The sequence below is a fragment of the Gadus macrocephalus genome, chromosome 7 (genome assembly GCF_031168955.1).
Source record: "Gadus macrocephalus chromosome 7, ASM3116895v1".
Classification (NCBI taxonomy): Eukaryota; Metazoa; Chordata; class Actinopteri; order Gadiformes; family Gadidae; genus Gadus; species Gadus macrocephalus.
The window spans coordinates 20,602,775-20,624,816 of record NC_082388.1 but is presented as its reverse complement, the minus strand read 5'-3'; the positions used below and the strand labels follow the sequence as shown (position 1 = coordinate 20,624,816).

Sequence of the window (22,042 nt, the reverse complement as noted above, 5' to 3'; positions counted from 1 at the left end):
TAAAAGTATTATTCTACTTTTGTACATCTGAGATCAGATCGATTTTACAGATGATATAGAGAGAGAGATGAGACTTTAGATAAAATTGTATTGACAGGTTTGTGTTTCATTGAGGGTTGATAAATGTTACATGCTTCTTGGCTTAAATATATTACCAAGGAAAAATCCATATTTGACTATAAATGGAAACCAACTAGTCTTATCTTATCTATTTAAAACTATGCAAATCCAATCATTAATACATTTGCACATATAGGGCAAATAACTATTTTGTAAATAGGCTAAACAATGTGATGCTGTTAATCTTTTGGGCATTAATCACACTTTAAACCCACTGGTTCCTACAGTGAACTGTAGAGGAAATGTGTATAGAGTTAGCCTACTACATGCCGGTGCGTTTAGAATTACGATGAGGTTTCACATTTCTCGCATAGCTTCACGTCTCCAGTCCACATCGTTTATCAATTCTATCACCTCATTTCCAACCACACCAGCCCAACTGTGAGCGCTGCACTACTTGCTCCGAGGAAGAAGCGTAGAGCCTGTAAAGCGGCACTGCGGCATCGCCGTATCACTACGCCCGGTCCCTTCTCCGGGATCCTGAAACACGGATTGGGAGAGGAGATACCCTATGGTTCCTTGCGGGATTATCTATCAGCGCAATTTCTTCTCGTGTTTTTGTCTTTTAATGACCATTCGTATCGGAAGGGCTTCAACTTGTCCGGACGGTCCCCACTTGCAAGGGTTTGCATTTCTTGGTTTTGCATGACGTGTCTTGGAGCAAAAAAGAGGCTCGCTTTGTGTCTTAGTGGAAATTAAAGCCAAGCTGGAACACAGGAGGCAGTGCCAGTCGCTGTTTGTGGGCTGGACTGGAGACAGAGCGTGAGATCTACTGACAGAGAAGCAGACACAAAAAGAAAAAAAAAGACTACAACGAAGACAGGGACAGAGGGTGTTTTGCAGGAGAAGACTTGGATAATAGCGAGTTCAGTGAAGATAAGGGTTGTGTGTTTACTCTTGTCGTTTGTCAGCGCTATGTTGCATGTGTCATTAGATAAGTACTGGCACGGGGCATCGGGTTAAAGGGAAAGGTACTGAAATAGGCTTCGGACCGTTCATGAAGGAAAGGTGAATTAGCCTTTTAGTTGAATGCAGCCGTTGCGCCCTGGTTAAATGTATTAGTGGACTATTGCAGCACAGTCAGGGTTGGCATGCTGGCTTCTTGCATGCTCCTTTGTTAGGAATTAATATAAGCTAATTCTGTAATTATGCATATTCATAAAATCATCCACTTCCAGAATGTGCCAGATGTGTGTATTTTTGTGAATAGCAGCTCAGGTAGCCTATACCCTAATGCAACCGTCTGCCACTGAGATAGAGCAAAAGTTGAAGATGGTGGTTGACAATGATATATAGCTGGATTTGGTTTCTCTGGTGATGCAAAAAAAAAAAAAAGGTGTGTTCCTCTTGTCTTGAAATGTCCAGAAGCAATTGGTGCCATGCAATTGAGACATACTTGAGCATGTCTGTACTTAGTTGACGGTTAGGCTCCTGCTCTATCTCTCCCTCTCTCTCTCTCTATTCCTCTCCCCCTCTCTCTCTAAATAGTGTGCCAATACTATGATGTCATGTCAGAGAATTTATATTCTGGACACATTCTGGACCCATATGTGTTTCAGACTCGTCCATCGGGCCACAGTGACTTACGGTGGCTTATGTTTCACACTGTAGGCTATTCCAAGAGGGCAATTATGTATAGGATGGCCGGTTAGTGTTTACAGAAGAAGAATACCAGGCTATGTTCTGCTGCTGTACTACAGCCACACACTCGAGTGCACGCAGAGATTGGCTGAGGAGTTCTTCTTTCAGCCGTCTGGTTGACAGAGTTTTTGTCATAATGGCTCAAGGACATAGCTCCATGTAGTAAAGCTAGTGGTTATTAATGAATCATTACAGCCCAGGATGTGAGGCATGGGAATGACTATGTTGTTACATGTTGTAGTGCTGTGGGTCGGTGACTGCATGTCCTGTGCATGTTGTAGGCCTAGACTAGAGTCAGGTCCAAAGCCTTTTCTTCTCTCGACCTGCTTACACATGTCTTACATATGTTGACCGTTATGTAGGGCTCTCAGTTATTTCAGCAATTCTGCAATTCTCCTAGCCTCAACCCTGATTTGCCATGCGAGGCGAAAATCAATAAAACTCAATAGAACTCAATTATTCTGCTAAGAGTAAGAAAGAAAGTATTGTGCACAGATATTATTCTGGAAATTAATGTTTTACACCCTTCTGAATGGAGAGTAAAGAGCAGTTTTCTTTATGAATAACAAAGCAGTGGCTGTAAGACAACTGTTGCTTTATTTATATAGGCCTTTGTCTAAAGCTTTCATACAACTTGTGTTGAATGGATTTCAAGCAAGAACTGGTTTTATAATGCCATTTAATTACATTAGATTGAAATGTTCAAGGTTTGCCAGTGTGTATTTAATAATAATGTAAGATACACCCCTCATCATTGAAAAGGCTTGTATAGTTCATGGTTTTGATTACAAATATAAAAATAACATGTAATTATGAAAGGATCAATTTGAAGTTATGTAATTGGTAGGTAAACTGCTCCATCAAACGAAGCAAAAATAATCTTGATTTGGCACACTTAAGAGATACAAGTGATAAAGCACTCGGAGCACATAATAATCTTCTTATCCTTAATGACTTGGCAAAGGCAGGAAAGCCAGTAAAGCTGGTAGCTAATGGCTCTGGCCGGTGCTAATGAAACATTCCTCTTGCATTATACAGCACTGCAACCCCCGAAATATCCACACAGTCTTCAGGAAATAGCTGCATAGACTGCATTCGGGGCAGGATAGGGTTCTCAGGCTAAGGTGTGCTACTCCCAAACCGAAAGGTTTTGGGTTCGAGGCTTAAATGTTAGCAGCCTGGCCTTTTAGGCCTCCTAGAGCATGACGTCTTACCGTCTGCTACATAAAGTAAACATACGATGAAGTGCTTTTTTTTATTCTCTTTCTTTTTCCTCTCTTGTCCTGCAGGAGAGGAGGAGTGGATTCCGAGTTGGGAAGATGTGGCGCCCTCAACGGGCCACGGCACCATGGGAGAGCAGCGCGTCCGCTGAACACACATCTGCTTTGACTTGAACCGACCTCGGAAATTGAAAGACTTACGGTCCAATCGGCCAAGTGGTTCTGGTTTTCTTTTCTCACCTCGTCGCTGGGTCTCATGGAGAGCAGTTTGGGATCTTTTTCTCGGAACCTAGCCTAGTTTCAACCAACCCCGCCGCGCGCGTTTGTTTCCGGCGGCTTCCGTCTCTGAACGCCCACGGGAGAAGCCTCCCCTCACTGGATATACATATAACATGGTCGCCTTGGATGTAACGCCTTGATACTCTGCCGTTTGGTTTCGCGACAGTGTGGAGGTAACTGCTCTGGAGTTCTGCTGAGGGTCTTTGGAGTTTTACCAGCGACCCCCCCCCCCCCCCCCCCCTCCCCCTCGCCGGGCCACGCCCCGTCGCCCAGGAAGGCCTTGTTGTTGTTGTTGTTGTTGTTATTGTTGTTCTCGGCGACTCCCTTCCGAAAGGGACATGGAGGGCCCTCGCTCCGGCAGCGCCCTGCGCAAAAAGCGGAAGTCGCGGGCGGCGCGCGACAAGGTGCGCGGGCCGGGGCGGATGCCCAACGGGCACGCCAAGTCGGCGGCGGCGGCGGCGGCCACGGCCACGGCCACGGCCACGGCGGCGGTGTTTGCGAAGGCGGGGGCGACGATGGTGCGCTTCTCCTCGGATTCGGAGCGGGAGGGGGGCCTGGGCCCCGCGGTGCCGTCCGCCCGCCCCCGCCCCCCGCCGCGCAGGAAGCGCAAAGAGTCCACCTCGGACGAGGAGGACATCATCGACGGCTTCTGCATCTCGGGGTTCATCTCGCTGGAAGCGCTGGAGGTCAGTGATCGAACCCGGCCCCCCCCATCCCCCCCACTCCACCACTGTCCATCCTCCTTTACGGCTCTAGTGTGAGCATGGAATGGGGGTCGGTATGAGTGGACCTTGCTCAGATCAGCCTTTCCCCTCCCCCCCACCCCAAAACCTATGTACACACACACACACACACACACACACACACACACACACACACACACACACACACACACACACACACACACACACACACACACACACACACACACACACACACACACACACACACACAGGTTTCACCGTGGGGGACGAGGAGGCCTGCAGAACCTGCAGACTCGGGGTGCGCTTATTATGTGTGTGATGTGTTTATTATTGTAAGCAGCTGACTGCCTGTACTTGGAACCCTCCCCGCCCGCATCATTTGGTTGGTGTGCGAGCCGAGGTTTCAACAGATGTGGCTTTCGAAGCACTGCTGCCGCTGCCAGAGATGTGTATCTGTGTCAGGAGGAGGTTTCCTTCGCGCCCCGCACTACTTTGTCTTTGGGTGTTGGAGAGAGAAAGGGTTTGGGTCGCTGGAGAGAGAAAGGGTGAAGGACCCGGTGGCTAGTTCAAGGGGGGGGGATGCTAAGAACGTTGACAGAACATTATGGTGGAGGTCTGAGAGTTTGGCTTCTCTTGATGCAGATGGGTGAAAGGACTGGGATACGCAATGAGAGGGCGATACGTTGTTGACCAAAGATACATTTATTACGTTAGGAACGTTGTTTAAACATTTCCCACGCGCCTCAGTCGACTCACCTTGGAGGTCTAGACGACGCGTTTTTCTTCAGTTTACGATGTTGGTTTAGTTGTTATAGGGTTATTAGAGCATTTGCGTCAATATTATTAAGTTTGACCTTATGTGAACAGGGTAGGATAAATTATGCATATCTGCAGGCTTGTCTGTGCACTCACACTGTCAGATATCCACACAGGGTCGGACGCTGAGCTCCCTAGGAAAGGAGACTTCCAGGCAGCTTGTTCTCTCTGCTGTATATAACTTCCAGCCCTGTTTCGTTGTCGAACCACACCTGGAAAGATTTTGCAGTTGTTTTCTTTTTTTGATCTCATACCTGCCCCTGTTGTGTCCCCCCCCCCCCCCCCCCCCTCACCCTCTTGCTTTTTTTCTACATTTCTCCTCTGTACTTTTTGTGCTGCAGAAGGTCTGGCAATGTCTACTGAGATTACCCCTGTTTCTCCTCCAGCAGCCCCCCCCTCCCCTACCCACCCCCACCCCCCAGCCCAAAGCCCCTGCTCCTTCCCTCCCTTTTGTTCCTTAGTGGCCTTTTGCCTCTCTCGCTCTCCTTTATCCATCTCTTTCTCTCATTCATCCATCTGTCTCTTTCTCTCTGTCTCTCTCTGTCTATAGCTCTCTCTCTCACTCTCTAGCTCTCGCTCTCTCTCTGTAGCTCTCGCTCTCTCTCTCTCTCTCTCTCTCTCTCTCTCTCTCTCTCTCTCTCTCTCTCTCTCTCTCTCTCTCTCTCTCTCTCTCTCTCTCTCTCTCTAGCCCTCTCTCTCTCTCACTCTCTTGCTCTCTCTCTCTCTCTAGCTCTCTCTCTGATATCTGTGCAGTCTCTTTAAGCCGCCAGGTTATTCTGGTTTGGAGTGGCCAGTTAATGGCTTCAGCCATTGATGTAGTGACATTCGACCAGAGTAGCCCCTGCAGTCTCCACCTTAGGTGGAAGTGGCTAGTGAACTATCGTGTCCATTGGTGTAATAATAATTACACTGAATGTAAATGTTCACATTAAGAGTCGCTGTTATGCTCTTTAAAGGTCATAGGTCATTTTTTTGATGATTGCATTGGGACAGTCTTGATCACATTTTGATCTACTCTCCCGTTGTTTAGTTTCAAGTGCCAGAACAGTGGCTTGTGGAAGCTTAAAATTAGACTTTATGATAGGTTATATGCTTAGGGAGACAGGGATCCAAGTCATTATTTTAATGTCCATCCCCTTTTAGTCTTCCTTTCCACCACCATCAGACACCATAAACAACAACCAAGTTAGCCTAGCTTGTTATGCATTACTCCAGCAGAACCTTTCCTATTGATTCCTGGAGTTGTCCTAAAGGTTTGGACTTGATAAAGTAAGACACTGTACTTTAGTCGGCTGTGTTTCTTCAATGCATGTAGTACTTATTCGAGAGAGAGAGAAAAGCAGAACATGACATTGCCTCATGCAGAATCAACAGTTTAGTGTTTTTTTAGGAGCATAGTAGTCTTATTTGATCTGCAATGAGACGCAGGCGGTGTGGAATTTAAAGGAATAGACAGAGACAGAAATCCTTGGGTGTAGAGGAGGGAACCTAAAGCCTAAAGGTTGGAGAGTGGATTTATGCTTCTTGGGAAGTCAGCCCCTTTCAGATCCCGGATCCACTTGGGAAATCTAAGCAGAGAAGCAAAACAGGAAACTCTTTCCCTTTCCTCCATGGAAACAAAGAAAACGGGTGAATTGTGTTTGAGCATAACCACTGTCACCTAAGTTCCCTCTTTGTAGCCGCTCAGCCTTAGAGCGTAAGCTACAAGAGACAAAAAGAGTGTATCCTGTGCAGTTCGAAATATTTTTCACTGAATGCGATTTGAATGAATCTGAGGCAGAGGGTACATTATTGCCCGGCTATTGCCAGACCAAGCTCAATCGTAGGTTGCACGTTGATTTGGGGAAGCTGCTGTCATTTTCTTCAGCTCAAGAGGCGTGATCATCGGTCCCTAGTTTAACTGACTCTGCACGCATTGGCTGCTTGCCGCCGCTTCCCTGTCGCCATTGTGTTAAACCAGCCAATAGCGCGCCGTGGGGGGAGAAGCCAGATTGGTGATTTGCTCCCGTAAAAACGTATCGGAAGCAGAATGAAATGTATTGCTCTTCTCAATACCTTTCTGCAGAGCGAATTCAAATTGCCGTCAGAATGGGCGGGGCTGCCCAGTCTAGGTACCTTAGCAGAAGTGGATTTTTCCACAATGTCTAAAAAATAGACTGATATTCCCTGTCTTCTTTTTGTGAAAAGTTGTTTTCGTATCCCATGCAAAATGAAGGCAGTTAATTCCTTGTTTTGTTCCACGGTGGCTTAAAAAGACTTGCTGCTCATTTCTCCCTGTTTGTTTGTTTGTTCTGATACAGGTGGTTAATGTTTTTCATTACCTGCTCAAAGTGTTTCTTAATTTAATAAGAGAAGTAGCTCTGTTGTGTTGAATACCGCTAATCTCTTATTTAATGCATATTTTCTAGTTAATCAGGGAATTTAAAGTAAACAACTGTCGTCGTTGCCCTGGGCGGTTGGCTCATCAGCCCTTGTGCTGCATCGAGCTGTGATTTATTGTCAATGTGTCACATGACCGTGATGGAACTCCATGGCTGAACCAGGGCTTGCTCTACAGGCTGCATGGGTACAGTCCATGGCTGAACCAGGGGCTTCCTCTACAGGCTGCATGGGTACAGTCCATGGCTGAACCAGGGGCTTCCTCTACAGGCTGCATGGGTACAGTCCATGGCTGAACCAGGGGCTTCCTCTACAGCAGGGGTGCCCAACCAGTCGATCGCGGTCTACCAGTAGACCGCCGACAGATCCCAAGTCGACCGCGAGGGGTGAAGAAAAAAAAAAGAAAACCCCCCCCCCCCCCGCTTGAAGGTAGGTTTGCTGGTAGATCTCGGGAGGTTGGCTACTTGAAAAGTAGATCTTGGGTCAAAAAAGGTTGGGCACCCCTGCTCTACAGGCTGCATGGGTACAGTCCATGGCTGAACCAGGGGCTTCCTCTACAGGCTGCATGGGTACAGTCCATGGCTGAACCAGGGGCTTCCTCTACAGGCTGCATGGGTACAGTCCATGGCTGAACCAGGGGCTTCCTCTACAGGCTGCATGGGTCGTGTTCTGACGGGGTTTGTTCAGGGTAGCTGATCAGTGCTGCGTTATCACGTAGTCTGATATGCCTCACATCGGCATGTCCATTGGTGTGCGTGCGCACATGCAAAGAACCACGCCAAAAAAACGCATATTTACATATGTAAAGCAATGTTGTCATACGATATGTTGGAAGACTTTAATACTGGCTCGCACGCCGGCGCTGCAGGTAATCAGCGTAATAACTTTAGCCACAGGGCTCGAGCTGAGTAATGATTTATTAAATCCCATTTTAATTAGTCCAGATCCACATCTTGCTCGGCAATCCACGGCACTCTCTAATCCTCTCGGCTTTCATATGGTTCCCCCATCTGGTTGAAAAGAAGTGGGATGAATGGATTGTTGCAGAACTGGTGTTATTGGATACGAGCTGTTATGAACATGTCTGTGTTTAAGTGCAGAGGGGCCGAGGGCTCTAGCATGACTTTATGATTCTACTGGCAGTGCCTCACAGCGAACACTGTCAGATCTCTTATATCTTCACTGTCGGCCTGTCATCTGTGGGGCATTATTTTTGTGCGTGTAGTGAAAGGAGTGATCAAGTAAGATTTCAGTTGTTTGGTAGATACTTATTTTAGTCGTTCTCTAGTGAGCAAAAATTCCTTGTAAAGTTGTCCACAAGCATTTTTTCATGTATCAGTTAATTTAATTCCAACTAAAGGTTTTTACCTACCCATCAGTGGTTGTCTTTTTAAGTGAGTGTCTTCCACCGTTTAATTGAAAGATACACAAGGCCTAAGCATCAACTTACTGCATCACTCGAAGAAATTACTAAATTATTAAGCCTCTCCTATCTCGGCTAAAAGCTCGGCTTTGTTTCGTTTTTTCCCTGATTCCCTTTCACTTGAAAGGCGTCCTCAACCTCGAGAGGCGTCCACACTGACCATGGATGGATTATGCAAAATGTTTCCCTCAGTTAACCCGCAAGTAGAATTCATTTTCTGCACAATTAGCCCTTGTCTTCTCGGATATATTCTGGCTGTGTGTCGGTGGGTGTGCCACCACGTTGGTTCAACAAAAGATAAGTGGTCCATCATTCAGATGGCAAACAACGACTGCTGCTACTCGGCACACTCTGAAGAGGACCAGGAGTAGAATGCATATGTGTGGTGTCCTTACGACAGGGTAAAGTGGTTAATGCCTGTTAATGTGTTTCTCATATCCTCCGCCCAATGTGAAAGGCATAAATATCCCTGGTGCTGACGGACGGGCGACTCCCACATGACACGACTTAGGGCGTTGCTGTTTGCTAGCCGTCGCACTAAGAAACAATTGATTTTCTTTCTCTGGCACTGCAGGACAAGTATGCACGTGCACACACACACACACACACACACACACACACACACACACACACACACACACACACACACACACACACACACACACACACACAGGCACACAGGCACACACACAGGCACACAGGCACACAGGCACACATACAGGCACATGCACAAGCACACACTGATGAATGAACGTACGAGTGGTTGATTAGCAATTCATTGAGCAGGGCACGAAAACATTAACATGAAGTCAAACTTATTGACCGTCTGCTACAATTAAATGACCTTCCTGCCGTTTAATGACACTGAGACACATAATGAAAGGTTGTGATGCTGAAGGTCTCCCTTTCCCCCTGTTTGGGGAAGAGCTAATGATGGTGTTTGTATCAGGACTTCCACTTTCGGCGCGCCCGCCCCCCCCCCTGGTATTCCTTCACGCTTGTGCGAAATAATTATTTATGTCTTTTCATAACAACGGTTCATTCCATCTTCCACCGGGCACAATTTTCCAATCTCCTGGCAGTAATGGCGGATATTAATTTAGCGGCATTCTGAACGTGTCAGCGACTGAGCGATGATGTGCCGTAATGCACTGCGACAGCCCAGTGACTGACACATAAAGTGAACTGGGCTGTCAACGTTCAATGAGTAAAAAAAGAAGGGGGAAAAAAAGGCTTTATTAAATAAACCCAGCTCCAGAAGAGTAGGGTTGGACATGGATCCTAGACAAACGGGTGAGAAACAGACTCAATCGGACACGCGTGCACACACACACACACACACACATACACGCGCGCGCGCACAACCACACCCACACACGCACACACCAAGTCGCACTACATGGTCAAAATTTAGACATGGAATCAACAAACCTGTGTGACAGGCACTAACGCACACACGCACTTACTCACACACGCACACAGGCACACAGGCTAGCACACTAGCGCTACATGGTCGAATATCTCCGTTCAGCCGCTTCTGCTGATGAGGGAGCATTTTATTGGTGTATGAGCTGAGTCTCGTCCCTATTTAAAGCCCCATTGATCCCATTTCTCTGGGCGTATCGTTTTGCCTCGGTCTGCATACCTTCACACTGGAAGATCCTAGCCTAGTGGTGCTTTGCGACAACCTAAACTCTCCAACATATGTGATGTTCATGAGCCCTGTTCATGACCCTCATGCTACATATTAAAGTGCTATTAGATAAAAAAGGAAGTCAACTCATTATACACGGGGGGCATCTTTGAGTATCTGGAGTATTGCACTGCCGAGCTCTGGGTTCGATCCCATGTGTCTGCAGCAGCTTAACCTGTAGGCCTACTCGGTACTCCTTGATCATGATTCCAAGCCTTTTAATGTATTTGAAGTCACTACGGGATAGCAGCGTCTGCTAAGTGACTCAAGTAAACACTAATGAATAGTTAACAAATGAACAAGAGTCGTTTTGTAATATCATTCATGAATACCAGAGTCCAGACTGCTTTGCGTTTGAACATTTGTTCTGGTTTTTAATGCAATACAGTCTACTATACAATCTCCAACAGCTGTTGTGTTGTTGAGTTAGTCCTGCATCTTAGCCTGGCTAGTGCTTTGATGGATGTTGTGTTCTGCCGTTCACTGCGACTGTACTCTGTCACGCCGAAGAAAAGCCGGTATTGTATTGGCGGCTTTGCATTTATCTTACCAGGGAAAACAAATGGTGGAACATCCTTTTCGCAGTAGGTAGCCACCTGTTTGGACGTGCTGGGAATTGTAAAATGTGATTAAAAACGGGCCCTACTTTGTCTTATCTTTGTCTACCAACCGTTTAACCTCGTTTTTACTGAAAGGCTTCATGGGCCATTTCACACCACATAAGTGGTGTTTTCAGGTTCTGGGGTTTTCAGATTTTCCAAACGTACTCAAATGTGTCTTTAAGAATGTTCAAAGCACAAGCTCCTGCCTTCATAGGTCAATGGACACTAGCCTGCTTTACTCAAGTAAAAGGTTTTGATTTGTCTGTGTTAATTTATTTGTTTGGAAACGTATAGTTTTATAGCATTATTTCAAATGTCGTCTGGCAAAGCCAAGCCAACCAGTGTTTAATGATCATTACTGTAAGTCTCGCTCGCCTTTGTCTGGAATAACACAATAACACAATTGAGGAATAACACAATTTAGCTGTTCTGTGTGAATGCCGATAGCTGAGCTAATGCGGTCTTTATGCACTTATTTTATGCTAATTTCTTTCATTGTCTGCTAGCTCGCTCCTTCACCACGACGGAATGTATATAAGAATTAGCGTAAAATTGTAAAACTCTGTGCCTGTATTTGAATCATGGCCAGAGGTCGTTCTCTTCTGTTTAATTCCCATCGAGATGATGTCTTTTGATTTTGTTCTAATCACAGAGAGAATGAAGGGGAGAGAGACATTGATGATGAGAAGGAGAGAGAGAGAGAGAGAGAGAGAGAGAGAGAGAGAGAGAGACACCGAGGTTGAAAGAGAGAGCGTAAGTGAGAGAGACACTAAGGTTAAGAGAGAGATGGCGAAATGGCGGTACCCTGTAGAGATCTTTACCTACAGCTTTGAACCTTTTGATCATTTCCCTCTGTGATCCCTCTCTCGTACCCCGCCAGCCAGTCTGTGTTTCCACATTTACATCAGCGCTTGTCTGTTTTCTCCCTTTTACGATAAGCACAGCTGAACAGAAAGCATGGCATTTGTTTTCATTCAACATTCAACTAAACCTTTATGCAACTTGAATGTTAACCCATCATTGCAATGAAATTATCCAAATAATGTCCGTAATTAATGCATCATTAGGATAATGGCTGATACAGTTCTGATTGCTACTTATTATTGAAAAATAAAGACCATATCTCAATGAGTAAAAGAGACAACTCTTCGATATCGGTTTAATATCTGGAGATGGCTCTCTGTATCAGATCCATATAACAGTGAGATTCTCCCTGACATCGATGCCCTATGAAAGCTGCCTTGGATCCAGACCAACCGCAGCCCCCAGTATCCGTATCAGTGCATCTGTTTCCCTTCCAGAACGGGTAAAACCGCTCTAATCTCCGGCCTTAACACCGACCTTTCTCGAATGGCAGGTCAAACCGGGCTGCGCGAGTTCAACCCAGATTATGTTCAGAGAACATGAATCAAAGACACCTCAGCTGCTTTTTAATAGGTCTCTTATGTAAACTACCATGGTGTGTTTTTCTTTGCTTATGTGGGTGTGTGTGTGTGAGTGAGTTTGGGTGTCGTAAGGGTTGGCATATGTTTGTTAATGATCCACTGGCAGACTGCGGGTGTATGATCTTTTCAGAGGCGATTGGCCGTCCAGTAGACAGGATGTGGAAGAGCCATTAGAGACGGCTCTAGTAGAGTGGGGTTGTAACATGCAGACCACCATATCAGGGCAGTATGCTCTCTAAACCTATGTAAAGTATATATATATTATATATATATATATATATATATATATATATATACAGTATTTATATATCATCATATACCTATGTATTTCATCAGATATGATAACAACGTGTTTTTAAACAATACACCACTGCAGCTGTGTTCTGATTTGTAGCATCTGTAGTAAAACAAATCAATCCAAGGTTTGAGTCCCATTGGGGGTGCCAAGGAATATGATACCTGTGTATTAGGAGCGAAAAAAGGACACGTCTTCAACAGTAGTATTACGGTAGTTTATTGAGAAAACAAACTGTGACAAATCCCTGTCTAAGAAACACCTGACATGACGGTGTTGCAAAAGGGGAAAATGCATCCACTGAACAGTGTGTGTGTGTGTGTGTGTGTGTGTGTGTGTGTGTGTGTGTGTGTGTGTGTGTGTGTGTGCGTGTGTGTATGAAAACATGTATGTGTGTCTGTGTATGCATTATTATTCGTGTGTGCGTGCATATGCCTGTGTGTGGTTAACATGGGTATGCATAATATGATTTTGTGTGTGTTTGCATATGTGTGTGTGTGTTTTAAGCTGTGTGTGTGTGTGTGTGTGTGTGTGTGTGTGTGTGTGTGTGTGTGTGTGTGTGTGTGTGTGTGTGTGTGTGTGTGTGTGTGTGTGTGTGTGTGTGTGTGTGTGTGTGTGTGTGTGTGTGTGTGTGTGTGTGGCTCTAATGCTTGGGGCCTGTCATTCATCACATTGTTATTGTGGATATTGGATTGTTGCTATTTATTTCAGTGCTGAGGATGAATCCATAAACGCTGTCTGCATGACGCGCTGGTAAATAATGCATGAGCCCCGTCCTGGCCTGTGTTTCCTTCAGCTAGTGCTGCACTTGACACTTGAAGAAGAATCAAAGCCGCTTTTTAAATCATCCGTATGGGGAGAAAAAAGGGAAAGGAATTGGAATTCTTCTAGCTATATTAAAGTCAAGCTGTTAAGTATTGCGGGCCGGAAAAAGTGGCGAAGAAATCATCACCAGTTTGAAATGTAGTTCAAATAGAGTCATTACGCGGTGCGACTTAGCGTGTGTCTTCATGTAAACCTCTTTGGAAAGCCCGGTGATGGTAATTGTGGAAAATCTGCACCCTACTCTTCGGGTAAAATGAATTAAACAAATACATTGACACGTCTGTATATCCGGCTGAGAGGGAAACATTTAGCCAAAGCTCCTCCCAGCGTGAGTCAGCCCCATTCATCATGTTGTCTCATCCATTTTTTATTGATACAAGCGATGTCTCTCCAGTATTCTGAATGGTGAGGCACTAGTTAGTGTTATGGTGAAGAGTGGTGCAGTGGGTAAAATACGCTGGTTGCCGTAAAAATAAATACTTTGATGTGATCTAAGTCACATTTGTTGCGAGCAAGACAAGTTAGTAAGAGTAACTGTGATCGATGGATATTCACAGAGATGTGTTTCTGTCCATGTCCACATCCGAGAGTAGGAGGATGAGAGAGAGAGAGAGAGAGAGAGAGAGAGAGAGAGAGAGAGAGAGAGAGAGAGAGTAGGAATAGCGAGAATAAAGTGTGTGTGTGTGTGTGTGTGTGTGTGTGTGTGTGTGTGTGTGTGTGTGTGTGTGTGTGTGTGTGTGTGTGTGTGTGTGTGTGTGTGTGTGTGTGTGTGTGTGTGTGTGTGTGTGTGTGTGTGTGTGTGTACAGTGGGGCAGGCGCTACTCCAAAAAGCCAGATGGACCAAGTGCTCCCTTGTGCCAAATAAAAACATCAGCGTATATTGTTCCCAATATGGGCCACTCTCTTTACAGCACTCCTCCCGCAGAAGAGGGGAAAGAGAGAGGGCAAAGCTCCCAATCACCATATCACATAACGAGTACACGTTGTACTGACGGCAATGTGGGTATACAGCACGACATGTATCCATATCTGTGTGTGTGCCTCGTGGTGATACATGGTGAAGTGGCTCGGGGAGAAAGAGCAGGCGTCACCGGGGAGAGTTGGAGAAGCTCTCTCAGCAACGTTAATGGGTAATGGTGTCGGAGGCCAGAAAAGATTTAGCGCATTCTCTACTGTAGTGCTTCAGCGAGGCTGAATACCGAAGTAGCCCCGCGTTGGAAGTCAGAGCCGTTAACGCGTCGCCGATGGGACAGCGATAATTAAGTCTAATTTTAGCGTGCCTCGAAATTAAGTTGGCCCTTCTTATGAGAATGTGAGCTATGGGCGGTGATGGCCGTGATGGAACTCTTCTGAATGAGTACAACGTAATAAAAAAAAAAAGAAGCAAAGAATAAATTAAAAAAGGAACGGCTCATGCTCTTAGTTCTCTTTCTTTTCAACTCGAAGGTCGCGTTGCGTCCGATGGCGCAGTATAAACTCAAAAAGGTTTATTTGTCTGTTCTCAACGGTGAACCCTAGCATCCACTTGGCACCTTCAACCTCAAATGATGTTGCCGTTCTTTGTTTATTGACCCAATTTAATGTAAAAATAATGGAGAGGTGTGTTGTGATTTCCGGCCAAAGTGAACATGTACTGTATGCTCTGAGACTTGGCTGTGTCACATTGACACTGAAAGACATCACATCCTGTTGGACATTTCCCCCCCCCCCCCCCTCCCTCCCCCTAAGGGAATCTGCGGTATCACTCAACGCTAACCGACACGCGTTGACTCTATCTCGCCCTGGCGACTCCATCCGTGCTGTTGTTTTTACTGTATAAGCATAGCCTCAGGGTGCCACTGCAAACACACACACTAAAGGTGGCCCTATGTAAATGCCAGGGCAATCTCTCCGCTGGAGTCAAACAACAACCAGGGGCTGGCGGAAAAGTGGGTATTTTTACATGCAAGTACGTATTCATGCATGCGCGCGCACACACACACACACACACACACACACACACACACACACACACACACACACACACACACACACACACACACACACACACACACACACACACACACACACACACACACACACACACACACAGTGTTAGCCAGCTTAAAACAGGGTATCAGCTGTACTTGGAGCAGTGGGTCTGCCTTCAGCATGTAGCCCGGAGACCACATTGTAGCCTATTAGGATTTCACAAAAGACCTGCTGCTGTTTTTACACTTCATTACACTACAGAAAAAAAAAAGGTCTAAGCTTTAATGTAAAGGAAAAAAAACGAATCGGCCTTGAGGTGAACTCTGCACTCTGGTTATTATGGTAAACGCTTATCATTTCAAGTGGGATCAAAATGTCAGAGTAGTTCTGGAGAAAAGCGCGGGCCTGTTTATAATGGGTTGTAATGGGTTGAATGCATCATCAAGAGTACAATCATTTCGGCTTGTACGATTCTCCAAGTCTAATCACATAATCACACTAATGATGCGATAAAGCTCACAGCCTGTTAACAGCCATTTAAAACATTGCTGAGCATCATCCACTATAGTGATAGTAAATGTCAAATCATTCAATGCCTCTCGATGGTGTAAAGGCCGAAGTGAAAACCTTTAGGAATATGATTAGAGAAATGATAAAACATTTTTCCTAGCGATATTAAAAGTGTGTTCTTCAAGGTAAACCCACGTAGACTTATCTACTGGCCCTTTTAATGTCTCCTCATCAACTCGAACAATGCGGCATAACGTATAGTTAATAGTAGCGCTATGTCTTCTGAAGGCTACTACAGTGGTTGATATTGGAGATCGAAACCAGGCCAACCTTTCCAGCCCCATCCTGTCTGATTTAAAAGCTCTTCCCAATTGCTTCCTAATTTCTATGATCATGCAAAAATAAAATAGTAACTAAAGGTTTAGTTACTATTAAGTAGTAAAATAGTATTGATTTTATATTACCTATGCTATCGCTTTATTATTCTCGCTTAAAGCTGATAATGTTTGAGTCCATGTTTATACAGAGGTTGGCCGACCCTGGTGACATGCTTAAAGCCTCCCCCCTATTTCCCTCGTATTGTAGTAATATCCTTCACAAGCAAAACACATGTAGCCTCCACCCTATCTCCATGCTGTCTGAGCCCCCACGGCCGTAGTTCAAATGACAGACTCATTACTTCCAGAGCTCGAGCTGCTACAGAGGAAAAGCAATAGTACAAGTAGAAAAACTGCCAAAACAATAGGTATCCACCGTTTCACAGTGAATACCTAATAATACGGTAAGACCAGTTGGTTTAGGGATTTAGATTCGGCTTTCGTTCACCCCCCTACTCTGCTACTCTGCTCTGTACTCGGTGTCACACTGTGCTCAGTACGGAGGCGTTTTTGAATCCATGTGTTCATAATTGCTTCGACAAAAAGTAAAACCTGGGAGAAAACATCATTATTTCCCAAATTCTGAAGCTGTGCCCGCGTGTTGTATTTTTCGCTGGTCATTAAAACAAGACAAACATTTGATAAAGAAGACAAGAAGACAATCCGAAGCCTGCCTTGTTATTTCCCTTCAGTGCGGGGATGGGAGGTGGGGGGCTGGGGGGGGGGTTGGGGCTTTTATTTTGTAAAGACATTACACATACACGCACTGCAGTGTTGGCAGCATGCAGCGCCCACCAATCCTGTCAAGTGGAACACGGAAGTGCATGGTTTGCAGTTGTTTGCCATTTAACATTTAGATTAGGTCTATAAATCACCCTTTACACGCTGTTCCACCAACGGTGTGTGTATTTACGTTTCGCTTCTTTTCACCCCCCCCCCCCCCGCCACCCAAAACACTTCCTCCCACTCCGGCCCATGTGTGTGCAGAAGACCCCGCTCCTCCCTCTTTATTATGACCCCCCCCCCCCCCCCCCCCGACTCCCCCCCTCCGGGTCTGTGTCCACGCAGCCTCACCCCTTTCACCCTTCTCCCGCGGAGGGAGGGAGTGAGGGAGGGATAGAGAGAGAGGGACGGATAGGGAGAGAGAGAGAGAGAGAGAGAGAGAGCGCTGTTCTGTGGCCTTAAGGCACTTGACATTAGATAAGGCAGCTGGCACCGTTCGGCAAGGCGCCTGTGAAGTGATTTATTGCGGGCCGTGGGTTCACAGCGGAATACGTATACATTGGCAGCATTAATGCGCCGGGGCACACGTCTCCCGGGCTCAGCACACGGCGGGAATACAGAGTGACACCGCGGCAGCGGTGGAGGGTGCCTGTCTCTCTCTCACCCTCCCTCCTTTTGTTTACTCTCTCTCTGTGGCTCATCACTCTCTCGTTTCTTCTCTCTTTGCTTTGTCTCTCCGTCTCTCAGTTTTCTCTCACTTTGCCCTCAGCCCCTCTCTGGCTCACTTGCTCTCTCCCTCGCTGGCCCCTCTCAATCACTCGCTCTCGCTCTCTCTTTCCGTTTCGCTCACTTACAGTCTGTCCGCATCACTCTCCCTCCCCCTCTCCTTGTCTCTCTCTCAGAGTAATATTGGTCTTTGTGTAGTCGGACAGCCCTGTTCCTCTCGGACGGCCTTGTAACAGTGCTGCTGGTTGGTTTGGGGGGGGGTTGTGGTGGAGGGAGTATTGTGACTTCTGCTTGTCAACAGCCCCTCAGAGTTGTGCAGGCTGTCATCACTTCTATCCCACAGGGCACCAGATCGCACTTCGCTCCGAAGACCCGTGCCAGAGCAGGCCCTCGTGCGGTCTGTGTCTGCCTGCCTGCCTGCCTGCCTGCCCGTCTGCTGGCCTGCCTGATTTTCTGTCCATCTCTGTCCGTCTTACGCCCTGCTGCTGCATTGTATTGCCACTCAGCCTTCTCTGTCCTTCTCCCTCCCTCCCTCCCTCCCTCCCTCCCTCCCTCCCTCCCTCCCTCCTTCTCTCCATCCCTCTGCATCCCTGCAAGAGGACTGCTGTGAAAACGGAGCATTGATTGCATCAGTGCAGAGTCGGAGCGTAATGCATAATATTATTGCGCTCCTTGGTCCCCGCTCCCTCTTCTCCCCCCATTATAACCTCCCTCCCTCCACCCCCCATCCGAGGGGGAATTGTCACAGTGGAGCAAGCAGAGGTGCACAGGGAGGCAAGAGGTTTTTGGGGTTGGGAGGCTTGGGGAGAAAAATGAAAGAGAGAGAGAGAGTGAGAGAGAGAGAGTGAGAGAAAGTGAGCAAAGGAATAGAATAGAGCAGGCAGCCATGGGTCTCGCCTCAAATCCTGGACTGAGCCCTGGGCCTGTTAAGCTCTGCTCTGTTAGTTCCAGCAATGATTAGAGAGCTACAGCTGCTGTTCAATTATTAAAAAGCTTCTTCCCGGTGTGTATTTGTGTGTGTATGTGCGTGTGTGTGTGTGTGTGTGTGTGTGTCCTTGTGTATGTGTGTGTGTGTGTGTGTGTGTTTGTGTTTGTGTTTTTTCCTGTGTGTCCGTGTTTGAGGGCTTGTGTATGTACGGGTTTTTAATTTTGACTTCAGGCCAGCTAGCACTGAAAAACCGATTATCCACTGTCCTGGTGCTTTTGCGATGTGGAATTGTAGTTGGGAGAGGGTAATTGTTTATGCTGATGTTGCTGTTACCGTATGTTGATGAGGCAATGCAATGCAATGCTTCTCCTTCTCCACTTGATGTGTACACTGATGGGACACACCCAAATTTAGACGGCACATTAGAGTTGTTCATCTTAGTAACACTGCTGGATGTTGAGATGACGTAAATACATGCTGTTGGCATTGTAATTAATGTAAAAAGTACATGATACAAGGTGTTTGCTGACAAAGCTGCCATGGACCAGTATGGAAAAGATGGCGGCTTTCAGTGGCATCCAAAAAAATAGCACAAAGAACGTGTTACTAATTTCCTTGCGGAAAGGAATCGACAAGCATAAATTGGAAACCGCAGTCATAATCACTTTGGCTAGGGCAAGACACACAGTGTATTTTGAAGCCGCGCATATCTAGCGGGATCCAAATGGGGATCTATGGTTCAGCGCCAGACAGCTGTCACGGAGACGGGAGTACATTAGTATCTAGTTATAACTCCTGCTGTTTTCACCCCCATCCCGCTCCTCCCACCCACCGGCGCTCCCACCTCCATTCTAACACATCCATCAGGCAATCAAACCAGCTCCGTGTCCTGAGGCGCCAGCAGCAGACACCGAGAGTGAGCACGTTGGACGTGGTGGGAAGCGTTTTACAGTATAGACGAGGGGAAGCAGCGAAGACGGTGCAAACGGCTTCCACAGAGTCGAGCCTTCCTCGCCCGGCCTCGGGCTCTGTAGAAGCAACGTGATGATGTGGGGTAGGGGGCCCGTCATAACTCAGGCAGCCGGGCCCCAAGGAAGTAGTCAGGGCTTAAGCACCCCTCCCCAGGCCCTATTTTTGCAGTGACCACACCATGTGCTGGTGCTATGGCAATGCATGGGGAGGAGTGTCATGGCATGTCTTAAGATCACAATCTGGCAAGGCCTTCATCTGGATGTACGGCAGTAATTACAGGGTTATTGTTCCCCTACTGCCGCGCGTGAGTGTATGTGTGTGTGGTGTGTGCCGTCCCCCCTTCCCGATCATCTGAGGTCTTAACAATCCTCTTTAAAGGAGAGTAGGTCTAATTGGAACCAGCTGGGGAGAAGGCAGCGAGCAGCAGCTCTTTAAACGGAGTCTCGGGGAAAGGCGTCAATCGAATAGGAGTCAAGTGCAGATTCCTTTCGACAGCGAAGCCGAACAGTCCTCCTCACGCTTCAACCTTAATGAGTCACATTCATTTAGCGTCAGTGTCCAGATCCGGCCCCCTGACACGTATACAGTTTAATGCGAACAGATCAAGTGATGTGGAATGAGATGGTGAAGAAGACCTTCTGAATCTGAATCATAAAACAAGCTGGTGCTTATGTTGCATAAACGAATAGCCGTGAGTCACTCTCTCAGCCAATGCCCCCCGCTGTGTGAAACTCAACTCTCTCATCTCACTGTCAGCACATGCCATCACATTTTTATTTAAATGCTGACTAGTAGAACTACTCTGGACTTGGTGGTCAATCTCGTTAAATGTGGAGAGAGAGAGATGTGTGTGTGTATGCACACATACATATGCCTGTGTACTTGCGGGTGTGAGTGTGTGTGTGTGTGTGTGTGTGTGTGCGCATATGCTTCAGGGGTTGTAATTGGAGCTGTAACTAACTATCTGGACGTTGGCCAGTTGCGTAGCCCCTCCACTCTCCAGATTTCATTAGCAGAGTGGCGCCTTTTTGTAATCCGGCGAGCGACTTCGATCAAGGGGCGATCAAGTTGTTGTTATTTTCGGCCGTGCTTGCCAGAAGTCTCTCTTTAGACAGAGGTCCCCCCCCCCCTCCCCCCCCCCCCCCCCCCCCCCTTAACGCCTAGCACCGGCACTAGGCACCCCGCCCCTACCCGCCCATACCCCCCTGCAGCAGATCGCTGACGGCAGGGAAACGGTTTGGCAGCTGGTGTGACGTGCATCCCCAGTCCCCGCACAACGGCATATTAATCCCAGAAGAAAGGAAGGATTTATCCCCTTTATTCCGCCATCTCTTCCTCTGTCTCTCGCAGTGTTCGTCGCTACACCACACTGTGAAGACTGAGTGTTTAATAAGGCAGTGAAGCGGTCAAATACCCCGTCCAGAAGTGTCGCTGGACGAATTTGAGCATTACCTTGAATGGAATTTTCCAGAAATTCTACTTATTTTTCTTTCTAAAATATATTTTTTGAATAGTCTATGGTCGTTTAAAACCCTTTGTCTTTGTTTTTCAGAATCAAAAACGTGTTACATATGGTGAATAAACAATTCTTGCTGCAATTTGGCTAATTAGTTGGCTAGTTTACGGTCTTGCCTTGTCTGTGCATTGACCTGCTTTAACGTGTTATGGCAACGTGGTCAGTGCTTAGGTCCCACTGACAAACTGGCAATTTGTCATCTGAATAGTTAATCTGACAAACCCTCAAAATAGGCAATAGGAAACAGTTGGTTACCAAAAACACCCTGTTTATGTTTTTGTGTATTCCATAGCAGCAGAGATGCACCTGCGAGGATAATAACTATTTTATTCATGTATTCTGAAACTCTTTAAGTTTTGAACAGCACTGTTTATTGCAGCCTAGCTGATCTGAATCTCAGCATCGATATTTCAATGTCCAGTACAATTCACGTGAATACATAAATATACATCCTTAATGTTAGTGCTCCAAAACGGAGCTGCAAAGGTCAGTAAACTCTTGCGCTTACAGTGTTTTCCAGCATTGCTTTTTCTCTCACGAAGGGTAAACCGGGACAGAGCACTATATATATCTCCAACCACCTCCGACTGTAAGATTTTCTTCGCAGCACTGTTTCAAATGTTTCAGAAAAACCAGCACAACTAAAGACCAGTGCCATCTAACGAGGCTGCTGCTCGCGTCTGGTGTCATCAAAGCTCTGCCTTTCCCACTCTTCCCTTTGCTGAGCCAAAGTCATCCATGTGTCTGTCTCCGTGCCTCTCTCCCTGGGTCTCCTGGCCCTTGAATCCAATTCAGTTTGTTCCTGTTGCTGCTGCAGCGGCTGCTGCTGCTGCTACTGTAGTCCGTAGCCCGAAGAGACATCCGCTGCTAAGTGACA

General features: G+C 46.6%; 1 protein-coding gene across 1 annotated transcript in view; it reads left to right on the top strand.

The window, feature by feature from the left end:
• The first annotated feature begins 513 nt into the window (after positions 1 to 513).
• Positions 514 to 22,042, top strand: part of LOC132461399 (autism susceptibility gene 2 protein-like) — a 97,671-nt gene continuing 76,142 nt past the window's right edge. The window contains exons 1-2 of the mRNA XM_060056490.1: positions 514 to 1,002; positions 3,051 to 3,946. Coding sequence (XP_059912473.1) covers positions 3,599 to 3,946 — 348 coding nt within the window. The 5' untranslated portion in view covers positions 514 to 1,002; positions 3,051 to 3,598. The remainder of the gene's footprint in view (positions 1,003 to 3,050; positions 3,947 to 22,042) is intronic.